The sequence below is a fragment of the Peromyscus maniculatus genome, chromosome 4 (assembly GCF_049852395.1).
Source record: "Peromyscus maniculatus bairdii isolate BWxNUB_F1_BW_parent chromosome 4, HU_Pman_BW_mat_3.1, whole genome shotgun sequence".
Lineage (NCBI taxonomy): Eukaryota > Metazoa > Chordata > Mammalia > Rodentia > Cricetidae > Peromyscus > Peromyscus maniculatus.
In genome coordinates this window covers 120464291-120489371 of record NC_134855.1, presented here as the reverse complement: position 1 = coordinate 120489371, position 25081 = coordinate 120464291, and the positions used below count along the sequence as shown (strand labels likewise).

Sequence of the window (25081 nt, the reverse complement as noted above, 5' to 3'; positions counted from 1 at the left end):
ATCTCACAAGCACTAACATTGAGACATTAGGGAATAGATAGCATGGTCACGGGTTCCAGGTCTTAGGGCTTGGATGTCTTTCAAGTGCCATTATTTGGTTTCCTGGAGCAATGGGAATCCTCAGTGTTCCCCTCAACCCTACATTCTCTTCATGACTGAACTTAAATGTTCATTCTTTACCCACTATGATGAAGTAGGAAGATATATTGTGGCTAGCTTTCTGTATTGTCAGGCAGTCTTAAAGTCTAATTGCTGGTTGCCTCTTCAAGAGGCAAGGGCTTGGCATATAAATTTGTTTTTCATATACTCTTAGAGATGTACACATTATGTGGCATATTCATAAACCTAGTATTTATCTTAATTACTAGATTTTTTTGAAAACTTTGTTTTATAATTATGTAATAACCTCTACAGTATTTTGTTCACTGGAAAATAAGAGAAATGTAGGATAATGTGAAATATTGACTATATTAATTTTGGCAAGTTCTCTCTAAAGCTGGAATTGTAGGTTCATATCAAAAAATCTTGTGAACCACATAATCCTGAATATTACTTGAGCTATTCTTTTTTTTTTTAAGTCAGGGTCTCACTATGTAACCCTGATTGATTTCCAACTGCACTGCTATGTATACTAGACTGACAAATTCACAGAGATCCACCTGCTTCTTCCTCTCAAGTTCTGGGATTAAAGTCATGTACCACCACACCCAGCTGCTGTGAATATCACTCTATATAAATAAAACACTGATGGCCAGTGACCAGGCAGGAAGTATAGGCGGGACAAAGAGAGAAGAGAATTGGGGAAACAGGAAGAAGGAGGAGAGACACTGCAGCTACCGCCAGGACAAGCAGCATGTAAAGATGCCGGTAAGCCACCAGCCACGTGGCAAGGTATAGATTTATAAAAATGGGTTAATTAAAGATAAAAGAACAGTTAGCAAGAAGCCTGCCACGGCCATACAGTTTATAAGTATTATAAGCGTCTGAGTGATTATTTTATATGTGGATTGTGGGACTGTGGGGCTTGGTGGAAGCTGGAGAGAAGCCCTCCAGCAACACCCAGCTTTTAGGAAATGTTCTTGTAAGAACATAACCCATGAACAGTTTAATTATAATTAATATTTAAGGGATAAACTAAATGTGAAAATAAAAAATATTTTTCAAAATGTGTCTTTAAGAAAAAGATACACAAAGCTAAGTGCAGTAGAGCCTATGTTTACTCTCATAGTCTGAGGCAGGAAGATCTTGAGTTAAGGCCAGCTTGGGCTGCACAGAGATGCTGTTGAGAGAGAGAGAGAGAGAGAGAGAGAGAGAGAGAGAGAGAGAGAGAGAGAGGAAGGAAACCACATAGCTTTGCTTCCTTTCTTATTTCTCAGCAGTTGTTTTTCAATATAGTTTCAATTAAAATTGTGGAAAATAAACTATAACAACTCTGAAAATATATTGGGTTGTTTCTAAAACAAAATGTAAGTTCTAGCAATAGCATATTTATCATTAGAAACTGGACCCCTCACCTCAGCAGTAAAAGTTCATGTTGAAATGAAGCAACTGCATACTGTCAGCCCGAACCCTTTCCTAGTCTTAAAGGATGTACCTCCCTTCTCTTTTCTTTTTTAAATCATCAAAGCAGATGTCATAAAACAAATGTAGTGAAACACTCAGGCGGCAAGATCTCTAATTGTTTCCATCTTGATTATAAAAACAAATTGAAAGGTAAATCCTCACAGTGAAATAAATGAAAAAAATAATTAACATTCAAAGTGCTCTGTATACCACCTGCTTTCTCCACACTGAGCTGAAATGAAGGCACCTGACGTATAAATGGCAATGGAAAGAAAGTGAGGTTCTTCCTGAAGCGGAGAGAAAAGCAGCATTTACATTTGAATTTCAAATCATGTACACCTTTTGTACACTCACTGGGGTTTGGAGGTTCCTGCATCTGAAGAGTCAAGTGAAATCATTACAGTCTAAAGCCACATGCAAAAAATAATTTGTTCAAGATACCTGACACAACATTTCTGTGGCTGTTTCTATACTTAAAAACCAACAGCTTTTATTTAAATAAATGTTGAGCTTCTAACTCCAAACCAACATCTGAATCTAAGGTTATCTTTTCTCAAACTGTGTACAGGTCCATATTAAATTAGAGTGGACAATATTCTAGTATTTGAAACCAAAAGTATAAATGACCATTTATTTGCATAGCCACAATAAACAGTCTTGCCCACTTTCATTATAGAGTGACCCACACTGGTTCTGTCACTCTCATGGCTGGCCTCTCTGACCTATGGCTGGCTGAGGTCTTTAGTTCACAGCTACAGTGCAAGTCTGACTTTTGTCAGGCTTAGAGAAAGTAAAACCAGTTCACTGGAAGTAGGCGGAATCCCCTTTTATGTATGGTTGCAGAGAAAAAAAATACTGTTCAAAGGAAATTTACGTTGTTATTCTAAGAGAGAACAAGAGAGGAATTTTTTTTTGACTGACAAAGGCAGGTCAGAGAAAGACAGAGCACTTCAGAGCAGTTTTAAGGGCATCTGATACCACTGTGCCCTGAGATGCATGAGTCCCAAAGCAGGCTGCTGTAGGGAGCTGTGTATGGAGGCCTGCATCAGAGGGAGCCATTTTCTTCCACTCTATCCTTTTAGGGAGTGATGTGGAAGAAATAAATACTGCATGGTATTGTGGGTCTAAGCCACTCCCAGGGAGACATCTCAAGTGTATGCACGCTTGACTGTCAATGTTGAGAAATACTTCATAATTTGGGGTCACTTACACCAAATTTCTTTAATACAGGCTTTTGAACAATCTGGCTATGTTCAAATACTACAAGTGAATCCCCAGCAATTTTGTTTTTCTGTAAAGAGCCAGACAAAAAATGTTTTAAGCTCTGCATTTTCCCATAAAACATTATTTATGGAGCTTGAAATTTGAATTGCATATAATTACATATGAATCCTATACAAAAGCCCAGCAGAGTGCAATAAATGTGATATTTTATGGTCTTCACTGACTGCAGTCTATAATTTTAACACGAAAAACACAGGAATCGATGAAGGAAACCATCTGCCTGTTTTTGAGCTGCCAGCAGGTCTCCAGGTCATACATACTTTTTAGGACAGCCAGGTATGACTTCCCTACATGCTCCTACTCGAGCCGTGAGATTTCACCTCTGCTTTGACAACTTCACCCCGCCACTGTCTTTCATGTGTTGCGAAAAGAGACAGAGACCAATCCGACTTTAAGTCAAATATGATCACATGAGACAAAGTCATTAAATGATCATTGATAAGACACAGCAATTGTGTTTATGCACCTATTATCAGAGCATCTACATATACAAAGCAAATACTAACATAACTAAAATGTAAAAAAAAAACCAGTAATATATTAATAATGGGGGGCATTGGTACACCAATCTGATGTTGACTAAGGAGGCAGTAATTTTAAAGATGTATATAATGTATACTTGTAGATGGTATAGCATATAGCAAGAAATGGAATGTTGGTGGGGGCAAACAAGTTCTTGTTTGGGCTCCAACCTTTCTGCTCTGCAAATATCTGAAGTGGGCCCATCAGACTTTATTTGTCTCATTCAGTTCCAGTTGCAGCATCCAAATAGTTTCTGGCAAAAATTACACACTCAATCAATACTGAACAGATGAATGAATGAGTGAATGAATGAGTGAGTGAGTAAATGAATGAGTGAGCAAGTGCATGAATGAAACATTTATATATCCAGTAGGGTCACCATGACCCCAAGTGCTGGTAAGAAACTACTACAGTAAGAGTTATTGACTAGCAGGGAAATAAGAACCTTACTTGGTTACATTGCCTGTCATCAAGTTTTCCTTGTCTACTTTCCATGTAATTCCATTGGGAAATAAATATTGGGCTTCACAATATAAATTCCATGTTTTCACTTGTTAACATCTCTTAAACACTGAATTGTTAATATTTTAATTGGTCAAGGAATGATGATAGAAACATCATCATCAACACACACACACACACACACACACACACACACACACACACACACGTATATCCCCTAACTGCCAAAATCACAGAAAGAATTGCAATGGTTTAATAAAAAGAGTGAGATAGGGACAGCGCTGGTCAAAAATGGAAGGCTTCCCACTGACACCTAAATAGAAGCAAGAAAAGCAGACTAGCTTTATGGAATAGATCAAGTCTCAGGAGATTAGAAGTCAATGAATTATAAATCTGGTGTGAAACTCTCTTGAATTTTGAACCATTGAAGAGCTTATTGATACAGGAATATACTATGTGAAACAAATAGATACTGTTGGCTGATTACAAGTAACTCAGAAGACTCTAATCTTTAGATTAAGCCTTACATTATTTAACTTAAAAATTTCTTGTTAACACATTCCCAAATAAAATATAGTAAACATCCATGTCTTTGTTTGGTCTAGAAGAATATTTTCAGTAAATATACAATAAAAGCCCTAAATAATAAGAAATTATTGTACCTTACAATAATTAGTGATATTTAATTTTTGCATAATAACACATCTTATATCCTAGGCCTCTTAGAAGAATATATATACTTACTGTATATATTGTATATAATGTATGCACAGTGTAGCAGACTATACAGTGGACATATAAGGTATAGTATATGGAGAAAAGCTGTCCTTGGTTCAAAATAATAGCAAGGAAGTTGTAACCCCTGAAGCCTCTGGTAGCTATTGTCCTTTCCTACTATAACATATAATAACACTACCTCAGTTGTCTATCCTGGTTGGTTTACATGTCAAATAGTTAACAAGCATGAATTCAGTGAGGTGAATGAAAGTATTAAAATGGCAATTATAATTTTACATTCAGTATACTGTAAAGAAAAAAAATGCCTAAGATTTTACTGTGGTGCAGAGAGACACATTCCTGGTGTCATTTCAGTGGGATGCTCAGCTGTCCCCCAGTATTCTACATGGGATAATATAATGTTAGGGTTAGGGTTAGCGTTAGCACTCGTGTGCTAGGATTATCAGACTTTCTGTTTAATGAACTATTTTATGTATCTACAAAAGAAGTTAATGTATAGAAAATATAATAATAACAATAAATTTTTCATCACAATGGCAATGATATGTCCACGGTGAAAGAAGAAGAAGATGTCATTTTTTTGTCCTTTTTGACATTAATCACTCTGAAATCTTCAGTGCTCCTGAGTTCTGTTTGTACAGAGAAGTTCAGAATTCACATGAATGTCCTATGCATATAACCAGAATCCATACTCCTCCTATCCATTTACCTGTATTTCATTACACAGTTTATAACTATTATATATATATATATATATATATAATATATACATACACACTTCAAGTACTCTCTTGATATGATTTTAGTATGGCACTGCTTCCTTTTATTAAGACCAATGATTTAAATAAAATCCTTTGCAGGCATTTAATTTTGTGTGATGGTCATGGTTTTATCTTTCTGAAAATTGCAATTCAGCCTTATAAAACATCTTGGAGAGTAATCCAAACATGGTGTCACCAAATGTTAATAATTTATACTTGCTGTCTTTAGAGAAAGTTATTTTAATGGAATATTTAAGGATAATATATATCATAAGATATTAGATTTAGATGCAAATAAAAGTTAATCTTTTCATTACTTGTGACAAGAATTCAGGTACTTTATATACAAAGTTTCAGAACTCTAATATTTCAGAAAGGAACAAGCCTAACATTTAGAGTTAAAACTCTACTTAGGGACAGACAGATCTTTTTGATTTTGAAAATGACTTCAATGAGTCACACAGTTGTAGAATTGCATGCCTCGGGCCAGCGCCAGACTAACCTAGACATGAAACAAATTCAACTGTAAATGAAATACGGTGACAGGTACAGGGGAGGAAATAAAACAAGACAAAGAAGATGCAGGATGTGTCTGGATGCTGGAGAGTTCTTAGAGGAGTCTTCAGACAGGGATGAGCTAGTAATCAATTGCAAGTCTGATGCTAACACTCAGTTAAGCTTACATACATCTCTTGAGAGTGTGGTTCTTCAGGGAATGAGGGATACCCAAGTGTGGAGTGTCTGCCTGGGAGGCCCAGTGATCACTGGGTACACTGAGAGAGACAAAGGTAAAGCTCAAGTGAGAAAGTGGGAGAGTCGGATGCTTGGAACCTGTGATTAGAAGACAATCTTACTCTGAAGAAGTCTCAGGGACACAGAACGGGGTCATCAAATTCTTGTAACATATAAAAGTATTTTTATCTTAAAACACAAGGCAATGCCGGGCGGTGGTGGCACATGCCTTTAATCCCAGTACTCGGAAGGCAGAGCCAGGGGCATCTCTGTGAGTTCAAGGCCAGCCTGGTCTACAGAGCGAGATCCAGGACAGGCACCGAAACTACGCAGAGAAACCCTGCCTCAGAAAAAAAAAAAAAAAAAAAGACAAGGCAATCACAGCTGACTAGAAAGTTTGGACAGATTCTATGCTTATACAAATATACCCACACCACACACACACACACACACACACACACGCACGCATGCACGCACACGCACATATACATACATATGTATATCAATGTTATTATTGAGCATGAATAGACTTCCTAGTTTTATTTGGATGTGAAACATAAAATAGTTTAACATTCTAAAACTAACCTTAAAATAATATTAAATTAGAACTTAGGTTAAAACATTATAATTTTATGTTTAATGTATTTAACACATACAAGGAATCCATAAAACACTTTAGGATTTACATAAAGCCCAAACAGCGACCAGCACTTTTTCATTTAAAATTGATCTTAAAACAAATTTGAGTAGAACATTTCTGGCTGGAAAGTGAGAGTAGAGAGAGATGAAGTAACAGAAGGAAGTCACTGGAATGAAGCTGCCCCCAGGAAACTAAGAAGCACACAGCATTGCTCAGCTGAGTTCATTTGAAAAGAAGAAACACAGGAGCTCTGAAATGGGACGTTCCAGCAGGTTAGTCTCTTTTCCAAGATGCGAGATGCAACACAGTGACAGAAACCCAGGCCAGTTCTGAGCAGGATTTATTATTCAATTTTATGTAATGCTTTTCACAAGTCAAAAGATAATCTGACCACCTTGGGTATCATTAGCACAGCACAGGCTAGCTATGGAAGCCCTGGTGTTAGTGATCTGACATGAGGCTCCATTGCTGGTCCAGGTAGTACTTTCCAAGAAAAGGCAAAACAGTGTAGTCACCCCGTGGGGATTCCATCAATAACAGAAAACACCAATATTAGAGAACTGGTGCCCTACAGACAAAGATAAACCTCTAATAAGGCAGGCTAGTAAGCAGCAGAAGAATAAGTGCTTGGCTTACTCTATATTTACTGAAATATGAAACAGTGGCTAGAGGAGCTGCCAGGAAGAATGTTCCCATGCATATTAAAATAAGGATGATGATGAAAAGGGTGGTTCCGGCCATTTGTGTAAACTGAAGTTGATCAGAGTGGCATTCCTCTTCACTTATGTAACTTTTTAGGAAAGTTAGATATCCAGTTCTTAACGGGTCCTAATGTAAAATATGAATATTCTGGCCACCTTTGTGAATGGCCAAGGAGCATCTACATTTTTTTTTTTTTTAAGATTTATTTATTTATGTATACAGTGTTTTGTTTGCATGTATGCCGGCAGGCCAGAAGAGGGCAGTAGATCTCATTACAGATGGTTGTGAACCACCATGTGGTTGCTGGGAATTGAACTCAGGACCTTTGGAAGAACAGCCAGTGCTCTTAATCTCTGAGCCATCTCTCCAGCCCGAGCATCTGCATTTTTTACCAACAGACTGAAATAAGTAAAACTAGAGAAATCACACTATTTCGGTGTTAAGTGTATGGTTGACGATCACTTCCAATGTTATCAGACATTTTCCCTCAAGGATATGTCCTTCAGAGTTGGCCTTCTCTGAAAATTTTATAAATTGACACCTTACAATTTTATTATTGAGGCCATGTCTCTGATTACTACCTTAGAAATGGCGATGCTTGGATGTTAAAAGATTTGCCAGCAATCACGCAGTCGGGACACATGGCACAGCTCCTGCATGTGCTTCATGGTCCTGTTGGCCATTTGAAAAGTGTGAACATTAAAACAAAAAATTCATGCTCATGACAGGCTCAAACTCAGCATTTTACCTGCATTTCTGTCCATATGCATTTTTCTCCAAGAAGTCCTAAGGATATAGTACACTTGAAGTTCCCAAACAATTCTGGTCTACCTTAAATAAACAGTTAAAGTGTAGCTGTTTCACATTGTACTGATTAATTGTTCTAAGAAAAATAATTGAGAGCAAATGTCTGCACTCTGGGTAAACCTTGAACAAAGCGTCTAACATGTATACTAAATACAAATAGAAAATTTTGGCTTTAATAATGATACAATGTTGGTTATCATTGAAATTTTATGACAAAAACTTCTAAATTTGATGAGGAGTAAAATTCTTATGAAATTTTATACAAATATGAGATCCATTTTAGCAAGCATCTCCTATATCTGCCTTCTATTTAGTTATTAACCTAAAGGATGCTATTTTTCTAAATTTTTAATGCATTGTAGATCCTGCTGGGAAAGCATAAACCTGGCCTCATTTAGGAGGAGGCGATATGGGTGTATGAGGAGAGCCACCATATGTGAAACCTCACTTTCTGCCTGTTGAAAATTTTGTCGTTCAGGTCTCCCAGGGAGATGTCCATTGCACTATTGTGTAATTTTATCAGCATGAACGTCTGCTGAATATTTTCTTTCTTTTAAAAATCCATATTTTGGTAGAGCTTACTTCAAAACTTAATGTTGCAACATCTGTGCTCATACACCTGGGAGCCATAGAAGATGCGTCCTGAAGATTATCTACATTTTCTAATCCTATAAAATACTGCAAAGTGAATGAAAGATGTTGCACATTTTTTTTCCTGGTATGGAAATGTGTTTCTTAAAGGAACCACTGTCTGCCTCAGTAGAAAGATTCTTATTTTAAAAGAGAATGTTTTCTGAACTACAAAGATGATTTTCTACAAGTAGTATAGGGCATTAATTTGTTTTGTTCATATTTAATTCTTAATATATATGCATATCTCCCCCTAAAAGATATCTTCAATAATTTGCACAAAAGATGGAGATAGAGTCTTAAAATATTTTCACACCAGACTTCTTAATAACTATTTGAATCTAAAGGAAGCAAAATAAATGTAAGCACCTTGAATTTACTCACTGACCTCCTTAGGGGAACTACCAATAGTTCAATTGTATCTTGCTTTAAAAAACAAAACAAAACAGAAAACCAGCAATCATGGTTTTATTCTTATTTCTGAGACACAAGGTTGAGATCCTAAGAAAGAAAAGCCAGTTTATAGGTGAGAGAACTCTTGTACCCTATCATCCATTAAAAGTTGCATTTCCATAGGACAAAATAAATCATCAGGTAAACAGTATACAGCCATATTCTACTACCTTTATAGTGTGGTTTTGTTAATCAAATGTGAGTGATTATTTGTTGCTGAAGGTAGTAGTACATGTGAAACTTTCATGGATTCCAATAGTGTGGAAAGCAATGGATGGCCTTGGAGAACTTCCTTATGGAGTCTCTCGACTTTATCATCAATTTGTCAAATTGGGCTAAACATTAAATACTTTATGTGCCATGTCTTTCTGCAATTGTTTGACACGTGCTATTGGTTATATGTTCATTGTAAATGGTGGGTCAGCTACTTTGGCCATCACTGTCATAAAGATGAGGACGCTGATGCAGATAAGTTAAATAACTCGTCAATGTCACCCAGTTGTCATTGATGTGGAAGTGCCTCAGCAGGGTTTACTAGTTTTACTAGTAAACTAGTTTACTTGATCTTCCTTTCTTTTGGGCGCTACTATGGTTTGGGTGTTTCCTAAGGTGCTACATGTTGAAATTCAATCCCCATTGTTGGAATTTAAATGGATGGAAATTTAATCTGATTGTGTTTTTTAAAAGTGGGTCAAGGTCATTAGGCTGAATCTTCTGTAATTGAATCCTAATGACTTTATAAGAAAAGGGAGAGAGTAGGCATGCATATATGAGCATGTGAACACCTATACACACATAGCCATACATACAAACTCACACATACATGCATACATAAAATGCACATATAATCCCCGTGTCTCCATGTTATGCCTGCATTGTCTCAGGACATTGCCAGGTAGAAGACCATCACCAGATACAGGCCTTTGACCTTATATCTTCAGAAATATGAGCCCAAATGAGCCTTTTCTTTATAATTTACCCAGTCTGTATTATTATTAGCAACATAAGTACAACATAAGCATTTTTCTTATATGTAACAGAATAACTTTCCACTTTTCTGCTGATACAAAGAATAAGATAACAGAGGTAACACATTACAAGTATTTTCAATTTAAACTCTAGAATGTCCAAGGTATGGCATATAAATATCTGTGATAGACAGGAAGGGAAAAGATGGTTAATTCAAGCCCACAGGTGCTGCTCTTTTAATGTAAAGACTCAAAGAAAGTTGCTACAAATGTAGAATATGATTTGCCTTTGGCTTCCCACATATTGTTCCAAAATTGACAGAAGAGGGTTGGCTACCTACAAAGAAGAGAGGAAAGTGAACCCCTAACTTTCTGATCATTACAAAAAAGGCTCATAGTAGGAGACTTCGTGGCAAAGGTTGGATTCTGCTATAGGTCAAACTACAAAGAAGAGAATGTACAAGTTGTTTGAGGTTCTTTAATCCATTTGCATTTTCAGGTACTGTATGAGAACAAATAATGTCCTCAACAGAAACATTAGGCAAGTGGGCATGCATTGTGTCTGTTTTGTTTTAGTGGTAGAATTGAAAGGTTGGGAGGTTCATATACCTAGCTTTCTACCATATTATACATCTCAATCTGAGTGAAGGTTGCATTGATTTTTCTCTTATCACTATTAGATAAACTACTCAAGGCATGCCATTCATTTGACTTGCCACAAGCATGGTGTCATGAGGCTGAACCCTGATTCCAAATTGAGAAGAACATAGCAAAGACACAGAGGAAGAATGTGGTGAGATAATAGAGTGGATTTTAAGTGTCAAAATCACTCCTGTAGCTCAGCAATTAAATGACATCAATGCTCCTGCCAAGAGGTGTTCATAACTTGAAAGCTGTATTTGCAATTGACCTGATTTTACAATTGAGATCATGTCTGTGCTTTAATTTGGAAGGAAAATTGATCACAGTGTTCCACAAACAAGGTCCACCAAGTGATGATGCTGTGACTACTATTGCAAATATCTACTTATTTAAGAGCACTATGACTTATGAGATGTTGTAATAAATTATTTCATGAACCTCTTAAAGAGATTTTTAAGAATTGGAGTCTTCCGATTCTTCTGTAAATGCTAAGTTACCCTGATATTTTAATAAAATTTTTCTTTAATACAATCTTCTTTTGACCAATATTTTATTATTTATAAATTATTTCTACCATTTATCATGGCAAAAATCATTATGACCTAGTTTACTTCTTAACTAGGATTCAATGTTATTCTATTCTAAGATTAGCAGACAAGGTTTGCAATTTAGCAGCTTCAGAGGATAAGCACTTTTACGTGTTTCTTTAATCATCACCATGCAAAGGAAGGCAGGATGAAATCAGTGCAAAAGCTTTTATCTATTTGTTCATTTTTCCTCGGACTCCATTTCTCTATCTCATGATTTTGATTTCTTACAGACTTTCTCAGTGCTAGAGATTTAAATTTTTAAACAAAATCTAAATGAATAGCAAGTACATTGTCATTCTATTTGGAAGGAGAGAAGTGTTGTCAGTAATACCTTTGGTTACTTCTGGATTTTACTCTAGTTTCAAAAACAGGTTCAAGGTTACAGATAAGTTTGTTTCTCCCTTTTCTGGCTGCAGCTGTGAAAGACAGCTTTGGTAGTTGGCTTGCAAGAAGGCGCCCACAAAACCTCTCTATTTGTGATGGGTTAATTTAAGAGGATCCTACCTTCTCCACCTTCCTGCTCCTCTTGGTCATCTGTCAGGGGAATCACCTCTGGTTGCTCCACAATTGTGGCATCTTCTTGGTTTGATGAAAGCTCTAAATGTAAAGACACAGGAGACTCAAGGATGTTTAAGTTGGAATTTTTGAGAAAACACAGTGGCTGCAGAGCAGAAAGTCTCTCTGTGACCTTCCAAGATTCAAGACTTATACAAAGCTAGATGCTGGCTCTCCATCCACCAGTGTGTGCACACACACAGAGAGCTCATATACACACACAGAGTTCACATACTCACACATACACACACATACATGTACTCACACACAGATTCACATATACTCCCACACATTCACAGACTCTCTCTCTCTCTCTCTCTCTCTCTCTCTCACACACACACACACACTCTTTTTAGAGAAGTCATGGTTCACAATTTCATCTCATTCTTGCTGACACTTATATCAATATATTCTGGCTTCAGTACCTTCTGTCTCCATAGATGAGCTTGGGGACTCTGTCTCAATTTTTACTTCACTCTTGGTTGAGTCATTCTCTTGTCCTGTGAGAACAGTGATTGAAAAAGAAAGAAATATGATATGCATGTCCATAGCTTTATCCCAGGTCTGAAAAGCAAATTCTTCAGAGGCCATCTTTTAGTCATATACAAAGAGTGTTTTAAAATGGAAATGGAAAGCACCGATATCAGTTTTCAAGTAATTAAATTTATGTCAATTATTTCATGTGGGATATCCAGATAATTTGGGCAAACAAACAAACAAACCTTATTCTTTTCTTGACACAATTAGTATTCAGCTTATTAATCTATTGGACATTGGCAGAGAACATTCTGGAAGGTTTGAAATTTTAAGATCATTTTTGGACTACATGGATTACATTAGGTATCTTTTAAGATACAGCAATCTCGAATATTTAGGATCACCCCTCCAAATGGAAACAGACCAGGTCTTCACTCCTTCATCAACAGGATATGGGAAGGTGATTAAGGAGAGGGATGGCATAATGGCTCAGTGACCCCCTCAGATATTGGCTGAATGTAGAAAAGATCAGAAGAAGGCTTTTGGCTTTTCCCCCACGTCCCCTCACCTCTCCCTGTAGGCTTTTGAACATTTAAATACTCACTAAGACAGGAAATTAAAATCTGTCCATTTTTGCCTCGTGTTAATGAAAGATTTTATGCTGAGAATGTTGAATTAAAATGAAAATATAAATAAATTTAGACCTTGGACTGGTCGTAAGCACAGAAGGGACACATGGGAACTAGAAATGTTTGCGCTGGTACATCCCTGGGCAGGGGAGGGGCAACATTAGTCTTTTACCTTGTCCCTTTTTCTCCCTGTGAAAGGATTATATTCCTGTTTATGAAACTATGACCTGTGGTGGGGCAGTCCGCTTGTATCAGGCTGTTTTTATGTGTTGGTTTAGAAACGCTGGAGAACAGACATTGCATGAATCTTTGCAAAAGTTTAAGATCCACAGCAAGTGGTTTCTTGCAGCTCCCTGTACTGAGCAGAATGTGCTCTTGATCCAGAGCAGAGGCAAGCAGAGGCAGGCCTGAACACAAATCTTACTGAAAGCCTCTGAGGTTTAGGGGCTTATTTGCTACTGCGGCAATGCTGACTTAGATAACCCTTCATCCTACGTCTTCTACTTTGATGTGTTTATTCTGAGACCATCCACCCTACTTCTTCCTCTAAGGTCCTTCTCTGCCAGTATAACCTCTAAGCAAAACACAAATCAGAAACAAACAAAACAAAAATCAGTTTTGCTTAATAACATCCATTCCTCCTAAGCTCATTTTTGATCAAAAGGCCTGATAAAATAATGAACATTAACATTTATTTACCTATGTGTTGGCTGAAGCTAGAACCCTCAAGCTGTCTTGGATAACTTTGATCCGTCATTCCCAAAGCTCAGGAATGCCCTCCCTGGGTATTGATGGCTCTGTAAAATGTTTTTCTTTCCTCGTTTTCCATCCCCCTTCCTTTTTTCTGTCTCAGATACATAAGGTTGGAACTTTCATTCCTCCCACCCCACCGTGTTGTCTAAGTTTTAAATTGCTAGCAAAGAGTACCTTTAAAATGTGGATTTGCCAAACAACCGTCTTCCATATCCAGAGGGCCTAGTCTAGTCTCATGCGAACTCCACACAGCCACTTCATGGACTTCCACTAGTGTGACTGGTCAGAAAACGGTTGTTTGGCTCAAACTGTTTGGGGGGGGGGCACCCAGACAGGGGGATCAGGATCCGTCCTTGGTGCATGGGCAGGCCATTGGGAACCCGGTGCCTGTGGTCTGACGCCTTGTGCAGCCTTGGTGCAATGGGGAGGGGCTTGGACCTGCCTAGGCTCAGTGTGCCGGACTCTGCTGACTCCCCATGGGGGATGTGGAGATGTGGGGTGGCTTAGGAGGGAGGGTGAGAGGGTGGGAGGAGAAAGGAGGGGGGATCTGTGGGTGGTAGAGTGAGTAGAAAATTTCCTAATAAAGAAAAATGAAAAAATAAAAAATAAAATCTGTACAAAACAAAACAAAAAAATGTGGATTTGATCAAAACCTTTTCCCTGGGATACAATCCATTCATCTCACGCTTCCCCATTCATCCCCAAATTATGGTTCATTGACAAGCAATGGGATTATCCAGAAGCTTTTAAAAAGCTTTCAGACTTCAGCTGGGCGGTGGTGGCACATGCCTTTAATCCCAGCACTCCAGAGGCAGAGGCAGGAGGATCTCTGTGAGTTCAAGGCCAGCCTGGTCTATAGAGCGAGACCCACGAAAGGCGCAAAGCTACACAGAGAAACCCTGTCTTGAAAAATAAAACAAAACAAACAAACAAAAAGCTTTCAGGCTTCACTCTATTCATACAGAATTCTAACCTACATATTTTTTCAAGATCCCAATTATAACACATATATGCTAACACTTAGGAAGCACTGGCCTCCAGGACTTGCGTGCACTGGTAAGTTACTGACTCTGAGGTTGAGTTTGCTGAGGCACTTCATATCTGTTGTCTTCGCTCAATGAGCCAGTCTCTGAGGAAAGCACTGCAAAAGTCATTCTGCCTTCTCATTACATTACCAGCTCTGACTGACTACAACGCCATTTCTCTTTCTGCTTTTCTTGCAAACATCTTTGTTTTGGATTTTAAAATGTACACGCATAGAATAAAACACGTAAGTCATAATTGTATAGTTGATGACTCTTCATGTAATTCACACCTTCATGTCTAACCTCACTGGGATCAAGGATACTAGCACTAGTGGTTTCTTCCAGTAGGTTCTTCTTCAACAGTTAACAGTTTTGTTGGCTTCTAGAATTTACATAAGCAAAAATACCTGCTCTTAAAAAAAAAAAAAAAACTTGGCCGGGCGGTGATGGCACACGCCTTTAATCCCAGCACTCGGGAGGCAGAGGCAAGCGGATCTCTGTGAGTTCGAAGCCAGGCTGGTCTCCAAAGTGAGTTCCAGGAAAGGTGCAAAGCTACACAGAGAAACCCTGTCTCGAAAAACCAAAATAAATAAATAAATAAATAAATAAATAAATAAATAAATAAATAAATAAAATAAAATAAAATAAAATAAAACCTTACTTCTCAAGTATTTGTTATATGTGAGATTAGTCCAACTTTTGTATGCATCAATCGGCCATTCTGTAGATGAAATTCTAAAGTCTTAGTAAATAAGAAACACAGAGCCAAATACAGAGGAAATAGCCAAAGATATCAGAGCAATAGCCACGACTAACTTTAGCTTACTACCAGAAGTAGCTTCCCCAGAGAGAGTTTCTAATGTCTGACTTGTCTTTTTATTGTCTTTCTGTTCTGCCTTCTCATTGGCTCTAAACCCAACCACATGATTTCCTCATCACTGCCTGTCTATACAGACCTCCAGGTCTCTATGTTTGGTACTGGGATTAAAGGTTTGTGTCACCACACTTGGCTGTGTCCTTGACCACACAGAGACTATCTGACTTATGATCGGATTAAGGGTGTGTGCCACCACCACCTGACTCTGCTTATGGCTGGCTATGACCTCTGATCTCCAGGCAAACTCTATTCATTAACATACAAATAAAATCACATTTCAGTACAAATAAAATATCACCATACCATTCCTATTTGATGTTTATTAATCTGCAGTCTGAAGACATGATGCCATATGAAATTGAGTAATTTCCAGTTGGGAGTCATTCTGAAGAAGACTGCCAAAATATTTCAGTGTGTTCTTTTGTGGAAAAAAAATGTATTCATGTCATTTGACCATCACTCAGAAGTGAAATTGCTAAGCAACTGGGGATTACTTTCTAAGGTTTACAAGATCATATGAAAGAATCTGTTCCCTTTTTACCTCTGGCAGAAATGTATAAGAACTGTATTTGTTCTCTTCATTCTTTAGATGGTGTCCTGTTACTACTGGTCGAACAATTATCTGATAGGGTGTAGTAAGCAATAAAAAAAGTCTTCAGGCCAGTTTCATCTTTATCACCTTTGAGTATAATGGAGAGAGCTGGCGGCCACATGAGCAGCTATCCCTTCTGTCATGTTAAATGCCAGTGGCACTGGCTGTGGGAGGTACTGGGACAGGTGTCCACAAACAGATGAGTGTTTGTTCTCAGAATGTCCACAGTCACAAGAGCACAGGCATTCCACACAGAAAAAGGTCTTTCCAGGAAGACATTAAGCAGAGTTCCAACTGTTTTATTTTTAAATCACTTTGAGATGTTTTTTAGATGGCAGAAAGCAGAAAGGAAAACAATATGTTGACTGATAAAATCACAAACGTTTGTTAAAGTGAGAGAAAGGGACATTTATTAAGGATAAATGGAAAGTTCTAAAATTGGGCTTATAAAATCAGCCTCAAGGAATGAAGAAGGGGGACACTAATTTCATTTCCTTTACAAAAGGGAAGCACAGGTTTTGGATTCTAGACTTCCTCTAGATAAATTTGTGGTAGGGGCACCAGAATGGCTGCATGGAAAGAAAGATTGAGTCACACAGAAAGTAAAGAGTCCATTTTTCAATTTATCTTCTAGAAAACATGCTACCTGGATAGCTCTTCCCAGCCACATAAAGAAGGGATTGAAAAATTGAAACATAGAGGCTGGAGAGATGACTCAGCAGTTAGCAGTGTGTAACTCTCCTACAGAAGATCTGAGCTCAGTCTCCAGCACCCTCAGCTCAGCACCACCTGTAACTCCAGCTCCAGGGGATCTAATGCCCTCTGCTGGCCTCTCCAGGCCCTCACACTCATGCATATACACTTACACACACACACACACACACACACACACACACACACACACACACACACACACAGTTGAAAAGTAATAAAAATAAAATCTTGAAAACCCAAAACATGTACAAGGGAATTAAGTGAATATACTTTGGGGAAGTATATGCTCAGAAAAGCAAAAAGTACAGAAAGCGTTTTTGTTGTTTCAGCTACACACAGTATGATTGATTAATGAACAGGAAATTGAGACAATTAGAAAAAAATTCTACACCCAAGGACATAATGACAATACTACCATTTAGAATGGTTGCCATAAAGGGAAGGTACAGTAGCAGTAGGTAAACCAACATTTTAGATATCAAACTGCTGCATAAAAATAAAGCAAGACAGCTAAGAGGTGAGTAAAGAGGAATTTGAAATGGTAGCTACAGGGGACAGTTATATATTATGCGTTATATAGTCAATGTTGTGTGTTTTGAAAAAGATTTTAGGAGGAAAATATGTTTAAATATTTTTATGTGCAAACACATGTGGTCTTTTACATATTTACAAATTATGGAAGGTTACCCTCTCAGATGTTAATAATGCTTATCACTGAATGGTAGGTGAGACTTTAACTTTTATATTTCATTTTGCTAACATGCATTTTATATTCTATAACTTTCATGTTCTAAAATTTAATACTTAACTATGAAAGCAAAAACATAAAAATGTTTTCAGTAATATGTAAGAAAAACATTTGCCTAAAATATGTGTGTGTGTGTGTGTGTGTGTGTGTGTGTGTGTGTGTGTGTGTGTTGCATATGTGTGGGCATGTGTGCATATATATGTATGTGGGGTGGGTGGGTGTGCATGTGTGTGTGGAATGGATCGAGACAAACTCAATTATTTCCTCCCAGTTCTATATTCCTTGTCCTCTAGATAGCACAATCTAACCATACACAACTCTTTTTTTTTTTTTTTTTTCTTGAATGCCCTTCTACATTTTGTCTTTTGGTTAAATCAAAAGCGTTTACCATGGTCTTTATGGGCTCATTCACCATTGCCTAAACATTTCTTCTTGCCTTTCAACCCATTCAGTGTGCTCTCCAAACAGCTGAAGTGCTCTTTCTTTATAATTTCTTATATAGTAAACTCTTGTTTTTCAAAGTGAAACCACTGATTTGTTTATGCAGACACCAGACACACACACATACAAACACACACATACATATACACACACACACATATGCACACACTCACACACATATACATGCACAAACACACACACACATATATACATACATACATGCATGCACACATAGGCACATACACACACACACACACACACACACACACACACACACAGTCTCAGTCTCCCTAAGCACGGCCTATTACTTTTTTTATCTTTTATGAAGGAAAGTTTTGAAAAGAAACTGCATCCACAAAGGTTGATTGACTGATTAGAACTTCCACTTCAGTGATATGAAGAGGTTGGAATGTTGCAGGTCCAGAGACTAATTACAATCTCTCTTGGGATATCTTTAGCCCCTTAACTACCTATTCACTATCCATCTCTGTGTCGGACTTCACACCTTGTGACTGACAGATAAAACTCCTTTGGAGTGTGTTAACTTAGTTGACCATTAGCTTTCACCTACCCAAAAGCTGCAAATGTCATCAAACAGCATTGGAGGCCTAGAGATGAGAGCTCTCTGCTCTGCGCTTACCCACCTCTGTGATGTTTCCAACCATGAGTTTATTTGGAAAATGTCTTGATTTACGACTTTCTTTGGTCTCCAAGAAACTGCTTCCATGCTGGATAATGGAATTGAATTTGGGGTAAGCTATATCTGTGTTCCTGGGCTATGGTCACTCATATTTGGCTCCAAAAATAAACTATCATTTATCTCTTGAAGTGAGAGTTATGTTTTATATAAACACCTTGTTCACAGGATTAATTTTTGTTTGTCTATCACCCTCCTTTCACACTTCAATGCAGTTGTCGCTGTGTTTTCCTCTCTCAGTAGACTGACTGTGCATGTTGCACATCTTCCTTCCCAGCACCTAGCACGAGGCACCAACAATTGTCTACTTAGCTGGCCCTCTGTTATAGTACTTGTCAAAGTCTGTGTAGTCATTAGAGACTACAATTTACAGTCGGTACCTTATGCTCCACAGCACTCCACAGACCATATTGTTTCAAAGAATTTTATTTCTAGACCAAGGCTAAATAGATGCTTTATGCAAACCTCAACTTCTCTGGGCCCCAGTTTCATTATTTATGCGTGATAAATGACTGTGATGCTAGACAGTCTCCTAGATTCCTCTGTGTCCTGATAGTGACCAGTCTATCTGATGGATACCAGACTTCACTGATAATGGAGGGAGCCTGTTCTCTATCTCTGCCGACAGAGACACGACCATCAAATGCACTCTTCACACCAGGTCCTTGTTGGGCCCCTTGAGGCCTTATGTGTGGTCTGGGCTTCTCTGTACAGTGATGTGGAGAGAGTAGGATGTTGCTGGGGCAGAGGCATTCTGTCTCCCGAGGGTCCCCGTGCTGTGCTGCATTGGTTTCAACCAATGCTGGGATGATCAGGGTTCCATAGAGCTCAGCACTGCTGAGAACATTGGGTCTGTTTGAGAGGGAATGAGAGGCTCTCCGTGAACAGCAGGGTTGCCTTGACCCTCACTGACAAGTTGAAAGGCCATTTCAGTGCTTTGGAGGGATAGCCCCACCCCCCACATGCCTTCTCCATTTGTCTCTACTCTTGGCCAGTTTCACCTGAGTGCATAGTATATTTTGGCAATAATTTCCTGAATAGAAAGCTATACTTTCTTTTGTTTTCCCCCTGAAATGTGGTGTGAAAATTGAAGGTGACATAAAGTCTCTAGCTTTGAAATTCAAGAAGAATCCTGTCTGCTCAACTCACAGGCCACCAGGATCTGACATTCTAAAGACAAGACCTGTGTGAGCTCCTGCCCTGCACCCTGCACCTGGCCCCTGTGTTGGGGGGCATCTGCTGAGCTCTCAAGCCCGTCTCTCTCAAGCCCTGACCCAGTATTTCTTCCGGCTTTCTTGGCCCCATGGGGCCAGCTTTGTTTGTCTTTATATTCAGCGGAGTGGAATCCCCACAGCCCTCTGACCTAATCCCCCTGGCGAGGAGACAAAAGAATACAAAGGTTTTCACAGTTTATGTATATATTTTTTTTCATACGGCGAACTCAATCACCCATACTAATGGGAGGGGCATTAGAACAGATAATCCACAAATCCATTCACTTTTCCTCAGAAATGGATCACATGGTTGTTTCTTGAAGCCTTGGTAATTAAGTTTGGCTCAAGCTAATACTTCAGCTCTGATTAATTTGCATAAAAATTGGTCTGGAGACATCAGTCGGGAATGAAGCATTTCTAGGGGCTAAACCTAAACTCACTGTGTAAACGGACTGTAAACTTGGGGACAAAGGCAACAGCAGTCCAGCTGCATGCTCTGCAGGTGTTTAGATGCTCAGATTTTTCTAAGAATAACGATTTTGTTTCTTTGACATTTATCTTAAAGAAATAAATTGTGGTTATTTTTTTCAATTTGAAATTTGCTGCTAATATTCAGCATTGAGTTTTTGTCATGTCCATATTCCCCATATTAAAAGCAAAAGATAAAATTATACTAACATGAATTTGATTATCCCCTAAACATCCGTGGCTCTCCTTAGGGCCCATAACACTGACTCTTCTAAGGTAAATCACTTGTGAAATAATTTTCTTTTATTAGTTACAACAAATACACTCTGGCTGTGGATACAACACCTACAAGGTCTAAGAAGTGTACGTAATTTTACAAAGACAGAGATGGCCACTTTTACTGTTGTGAATTGCTATCTTTCTCACGTGTGTAAATATGCATGTTTAAACAAATATGCAGTTCATATGCATACACCAATTTATCTATGTAGGTGCATATATGTAAATTTGTAAATACATCTTGTGATCAAAATGAATTTATCCTTTATTTCCTGCATTTTATTTCATATTTTTCTAAAATCATCCACTTTTTCAAAAACCATATTGTGAAAAGAGGTGTAATATTCCATGTGATAGACTAATTTTGGGGTGTTTATAACGCTTTTGTGTGTACTATTAAATGCCATATTGTAATGGATACTTTATGAATAAATAGCTCCATATGTTTTAAATAGGTTAAACCAAAATTGTTAGTGGCAAATTGATGGCCTTTGTCTCCCACTAATAGTGAGTGAATGTGTTAAAAAACTGTTTCCACTAACTTCATATATTTTCAATTATTAAAAAAGAGAAGGTAAGATATTCTCATTTTTATGTTCCTTTCTTTAAAAAAGTAGCGATAAGGGCATCTTTTCATTTATGACTATTTTACTTCTTACTTAATACAGATGAGTAACTGAGTCTTTTGCTCATTTTCCTCTTGGGCTAATGTTTTTGTTATTTTTGATAGTTTATTTTTCTTATTGATATGTGAGCTACTTTTTCTCAAATAAGAATATTATGTGTTAGTCATTTAGAAGGGACTATGCTTCCCAGTAGATATTGTTTAGAACCTGAGTTGACCTTTACTCATCATATTAAATTTATATAATCAGACGTAGTAACTAATCTTTTTTTTCTGACATATACGGACATGAGCATACATCCATACATTCCACATATATCCATATATGTCAGTGTTTCTGAACCTGTGGGTGGCAACCCCTTTGGGGATCAAACAACCCTTTCACAGGGGTCACCTAAGACCATCAGAAAACACAGATATTTACATTATGATTTATAACAGTAGCAAAATTACACTTACAAAACAGCAACAAAAATAATTTTATGGCTTGGGCTCACCACAACATGAGGAATTGTATTAAGGGATCACAGCATTAGGAAGGTTGAGAACCACTGATCGATGTCTTCATTTTGTAACATCTATAAAATTATGTGTGTGAAAAACCAAATATATTTTAAGACTATATTGTACAGATGCTTTAGGTTCAAAGCAAAATGAAAAGGAAGGTACAGAAACATACCATATGCCCCCTCCACCCATTGGAAGCCTCCTCGCCTCCCCAGGGTTTGCTTTCACAGCCTGAATGGTATATTTGCCACAACTGTTGGGCTCACACTGGTTTCGCCACAGTATTTTCTCACACTGGGGTTCATTGTGGTATGATGCATTTCACCAGATTGGCTACATGCATGGTAACAGATGTTATCTTAGTGTCATTCTGAGTATTTTCAGTGTCCTGGGATTCCTGTCTCTTCCTAGTCACTCTCCCTACCCCAACCTCCCCCCAGCTCCTAGAAGCCACTGACCTTTACCGATCTTCATGCTTCTGCTCCCATGTCCTGTAACTAGACTCACATGGCCCATAATCTTTCCTGATTGGCTTCTTTTACTTAATAATGTGCATTTAAGTTACCTCTCAATCTTTCTATGTATTGTTAGCTCATTCTTTTTAGTGTTGAATAACCTAATAATTTATTCTAATATTTTATAGTGCTTTTGTATTTCATCTTTACCCTGTCTGGAGCTTTTATGTTGGTGTAAGGATTGAAGTCGGGATTCAGTTTATTTTTTTCCCCAAACATCCAACTAGCTGTCTTAAGGTCACTTCCTGAGTCATATGTCTTTGAAATGCCAGCCTGCGTATGTACTTGGTCTTACTTCTAGATGCGTTAGTCTGTTTCATTGATTTGCCCGTCACATCCTACAGCAGGACTACACTGTTAATCACATTCTAAAAACATCCCCTGTTATTTTTGGTCTATTTGTTCTTTCATTGCTGACCATATTACACCTGCAAATTCCCTGCTGTATTTCCAACAGGTTTTGATTTGTATTATATCTTATCTCACCATCTGACACATGAAGACCCATCACTAAAAGATTTAATGAGGGACTCAAATATTCATCACTGTGAAGTGACCAGTTCTTTCTTCTGTGAGCCTTCTGGCTGATAGGTCCAAAGCCACCTTTCCTGTTCTCATTTGGTGCTTATTTTCACTACTACAGCTTTTCTTTTCCTAATTCCATCCTTTTAAGTCTTTGCAATTTTATTGAACTTAACTAAATTGTTCTGGTTCTTATACTTGATAAAATAACCTAATTTTATGTATGGACTCACACCTATTTGTATTTCTGTCCCCTCATCTGATACAGTGTGCATTAATTGCAAAGTTACTTACATTTATTATTATATGAATTATTGAATACAGTTTCATGTTCATAATGAGTTTGGAGAAAATTAGGAAAGTAAGCTATCTTCTTTTAATTCTACTCAGGCTTCATTATATTTGTGATTCTTGTACAATTGTGCGTGTGTGTGTATGTGTGTGTGTGTGTGTGTGTGTTTTGAGATAGAGACTTGCTCTGTTGTCCAGTCTGACATTGAATTTGTAATCTTCAGGTCTCAACCTCCTAGGTAATAGGATTATAGGCATGCACCATCACAATTAATACAGATTTAAAGGATATTCTTAAAGATAATTTATATTCTTAGAAACATAGTCAGGATTTTTTAATTTGAGTGTTACCTCTATGGAAGTTTAGCCTTCCCAATCACTGAAGCTCAATTAACAGTATCAATTCCTTCCTTTAGCATCTTTTATCTGAGCATGGGAAATCACCTTTCCTTCATGCTCCAACTGGTCTCAATCTGCAGGAACACGATCCTTCCAGGACTCTGATCTGCGGCTCTGTCTACTTTAGCTCCCAAGATTCTGTGTCCACTGTTCAGGGAGTCCATGGAGCTCTGCCTGAATCCCTTCCCCCTGGGCCATGGCCTGGAAACCTTCCAAGCAATTATCTGAGACAGAAATCACTTCATTTTCTTACTTTCAGGGGTCATTGAGACATAAAATTCAAACATTCATTAGCACTTTTACTCTCCGTGACATTAGAAAAAGACCTAATAGAGGGAGACACTATTCCTGTCTTCCAAGAGAATAGCAAGACTTATATTTAATTTACCTTCCTCTTAATTTTTTCATACACCTTTGACTTTCTACCTGGAATCAATATTTTCTAGCCCCTGTGGAACATCTGGTAATCAACAGGACCTCTTTTTATCCCTTGTTAAGTAAACTTAATCAGTTCTTATTCTTGAAACACATTTCCTACAGGGTTTCCAGTTCTTGGTTGACTATCATTTTGCTCCTTTTTCTTGGTATTTCCATCGTATCTATTAGAAAGTCATTTATCGGCAAGGCATTTGTTGGATGACTACTTTTTAGATGTTCTTTTTATCTTTATGATGTGATGGGACTTGTTGTAGATTTATTTCTATGTTTCTGCTTGGAGTGCATGTTTGACCATTTCAGCAATTTCACTGTGATAGGACTAGCTGTGGATTTACTTTTATTTGGTCTGCTTGGAGTTCAAATTTTTTGATGCATTCAGGCTCTTTTATCAATATAAGAAAGTTTCTCACATAATTTCTTCAAATATTGATGCTGATCAATTTGTTCTCTAGTTCAATTCATGATACACTTCACCACTATATAATAAATGACATTTCCCTACTTCAGTGCTTGTCATCTTATTTTCTCTTTACTATTTTTAATTTGGATATCTTCCTCATATCTAACCTATGGTTCACAAACTATCTTTCATATACTCCTAATATATTGTTAGAACATGAATGTGTTCATTTGAGTTAGCAAATGTTTTACTTCCAACTTGTCTTTATTTTCTTACTTTTATTTTCAGTAATTCCCATCCTCAGTTAGAAATTCTAATCTTGCCTTTATTCCTTTATGAGTATTCAGTGTCACTATGTTAAAAAAACAATATCAAGTTATTCATCTTTATTTTATGTGCATTGATGTTTTGCCTTCCTGTA

The 25081-nt window shown here is 37.7% G+C and overlaps 1 protein-coding gene across 3 annotated transcripts in view; it reads right to left on the bottom strand.

Annotated features, from left to right (window-relative positions):
- Nucleotides 1–25081, bottom strand: part of Macrod2 (mono-ADP ribosylhydrolase 2) — a 1982629-nt gene that overhangs the window by 71526 nt on the left and 1886022 nt on the right. For all 3 annotated transcript variants that reach the window (XM_006983683.4, XM_042276356.2, XM_042276357.2), the window contains 2 exons: nt 12475–12549; nt 11999–12091 (listed from right to left, as the gene is read on the bottom strand). In XM_006983683.4, the coding sequence (XP_006983745.1) occupies nt 11999–12091; nt 12475–12549 (168 nt within the window). The remainder of the gene's footprint in view (nt 1–11998; nt 12092–12474; nt 12550–25081) is intronic.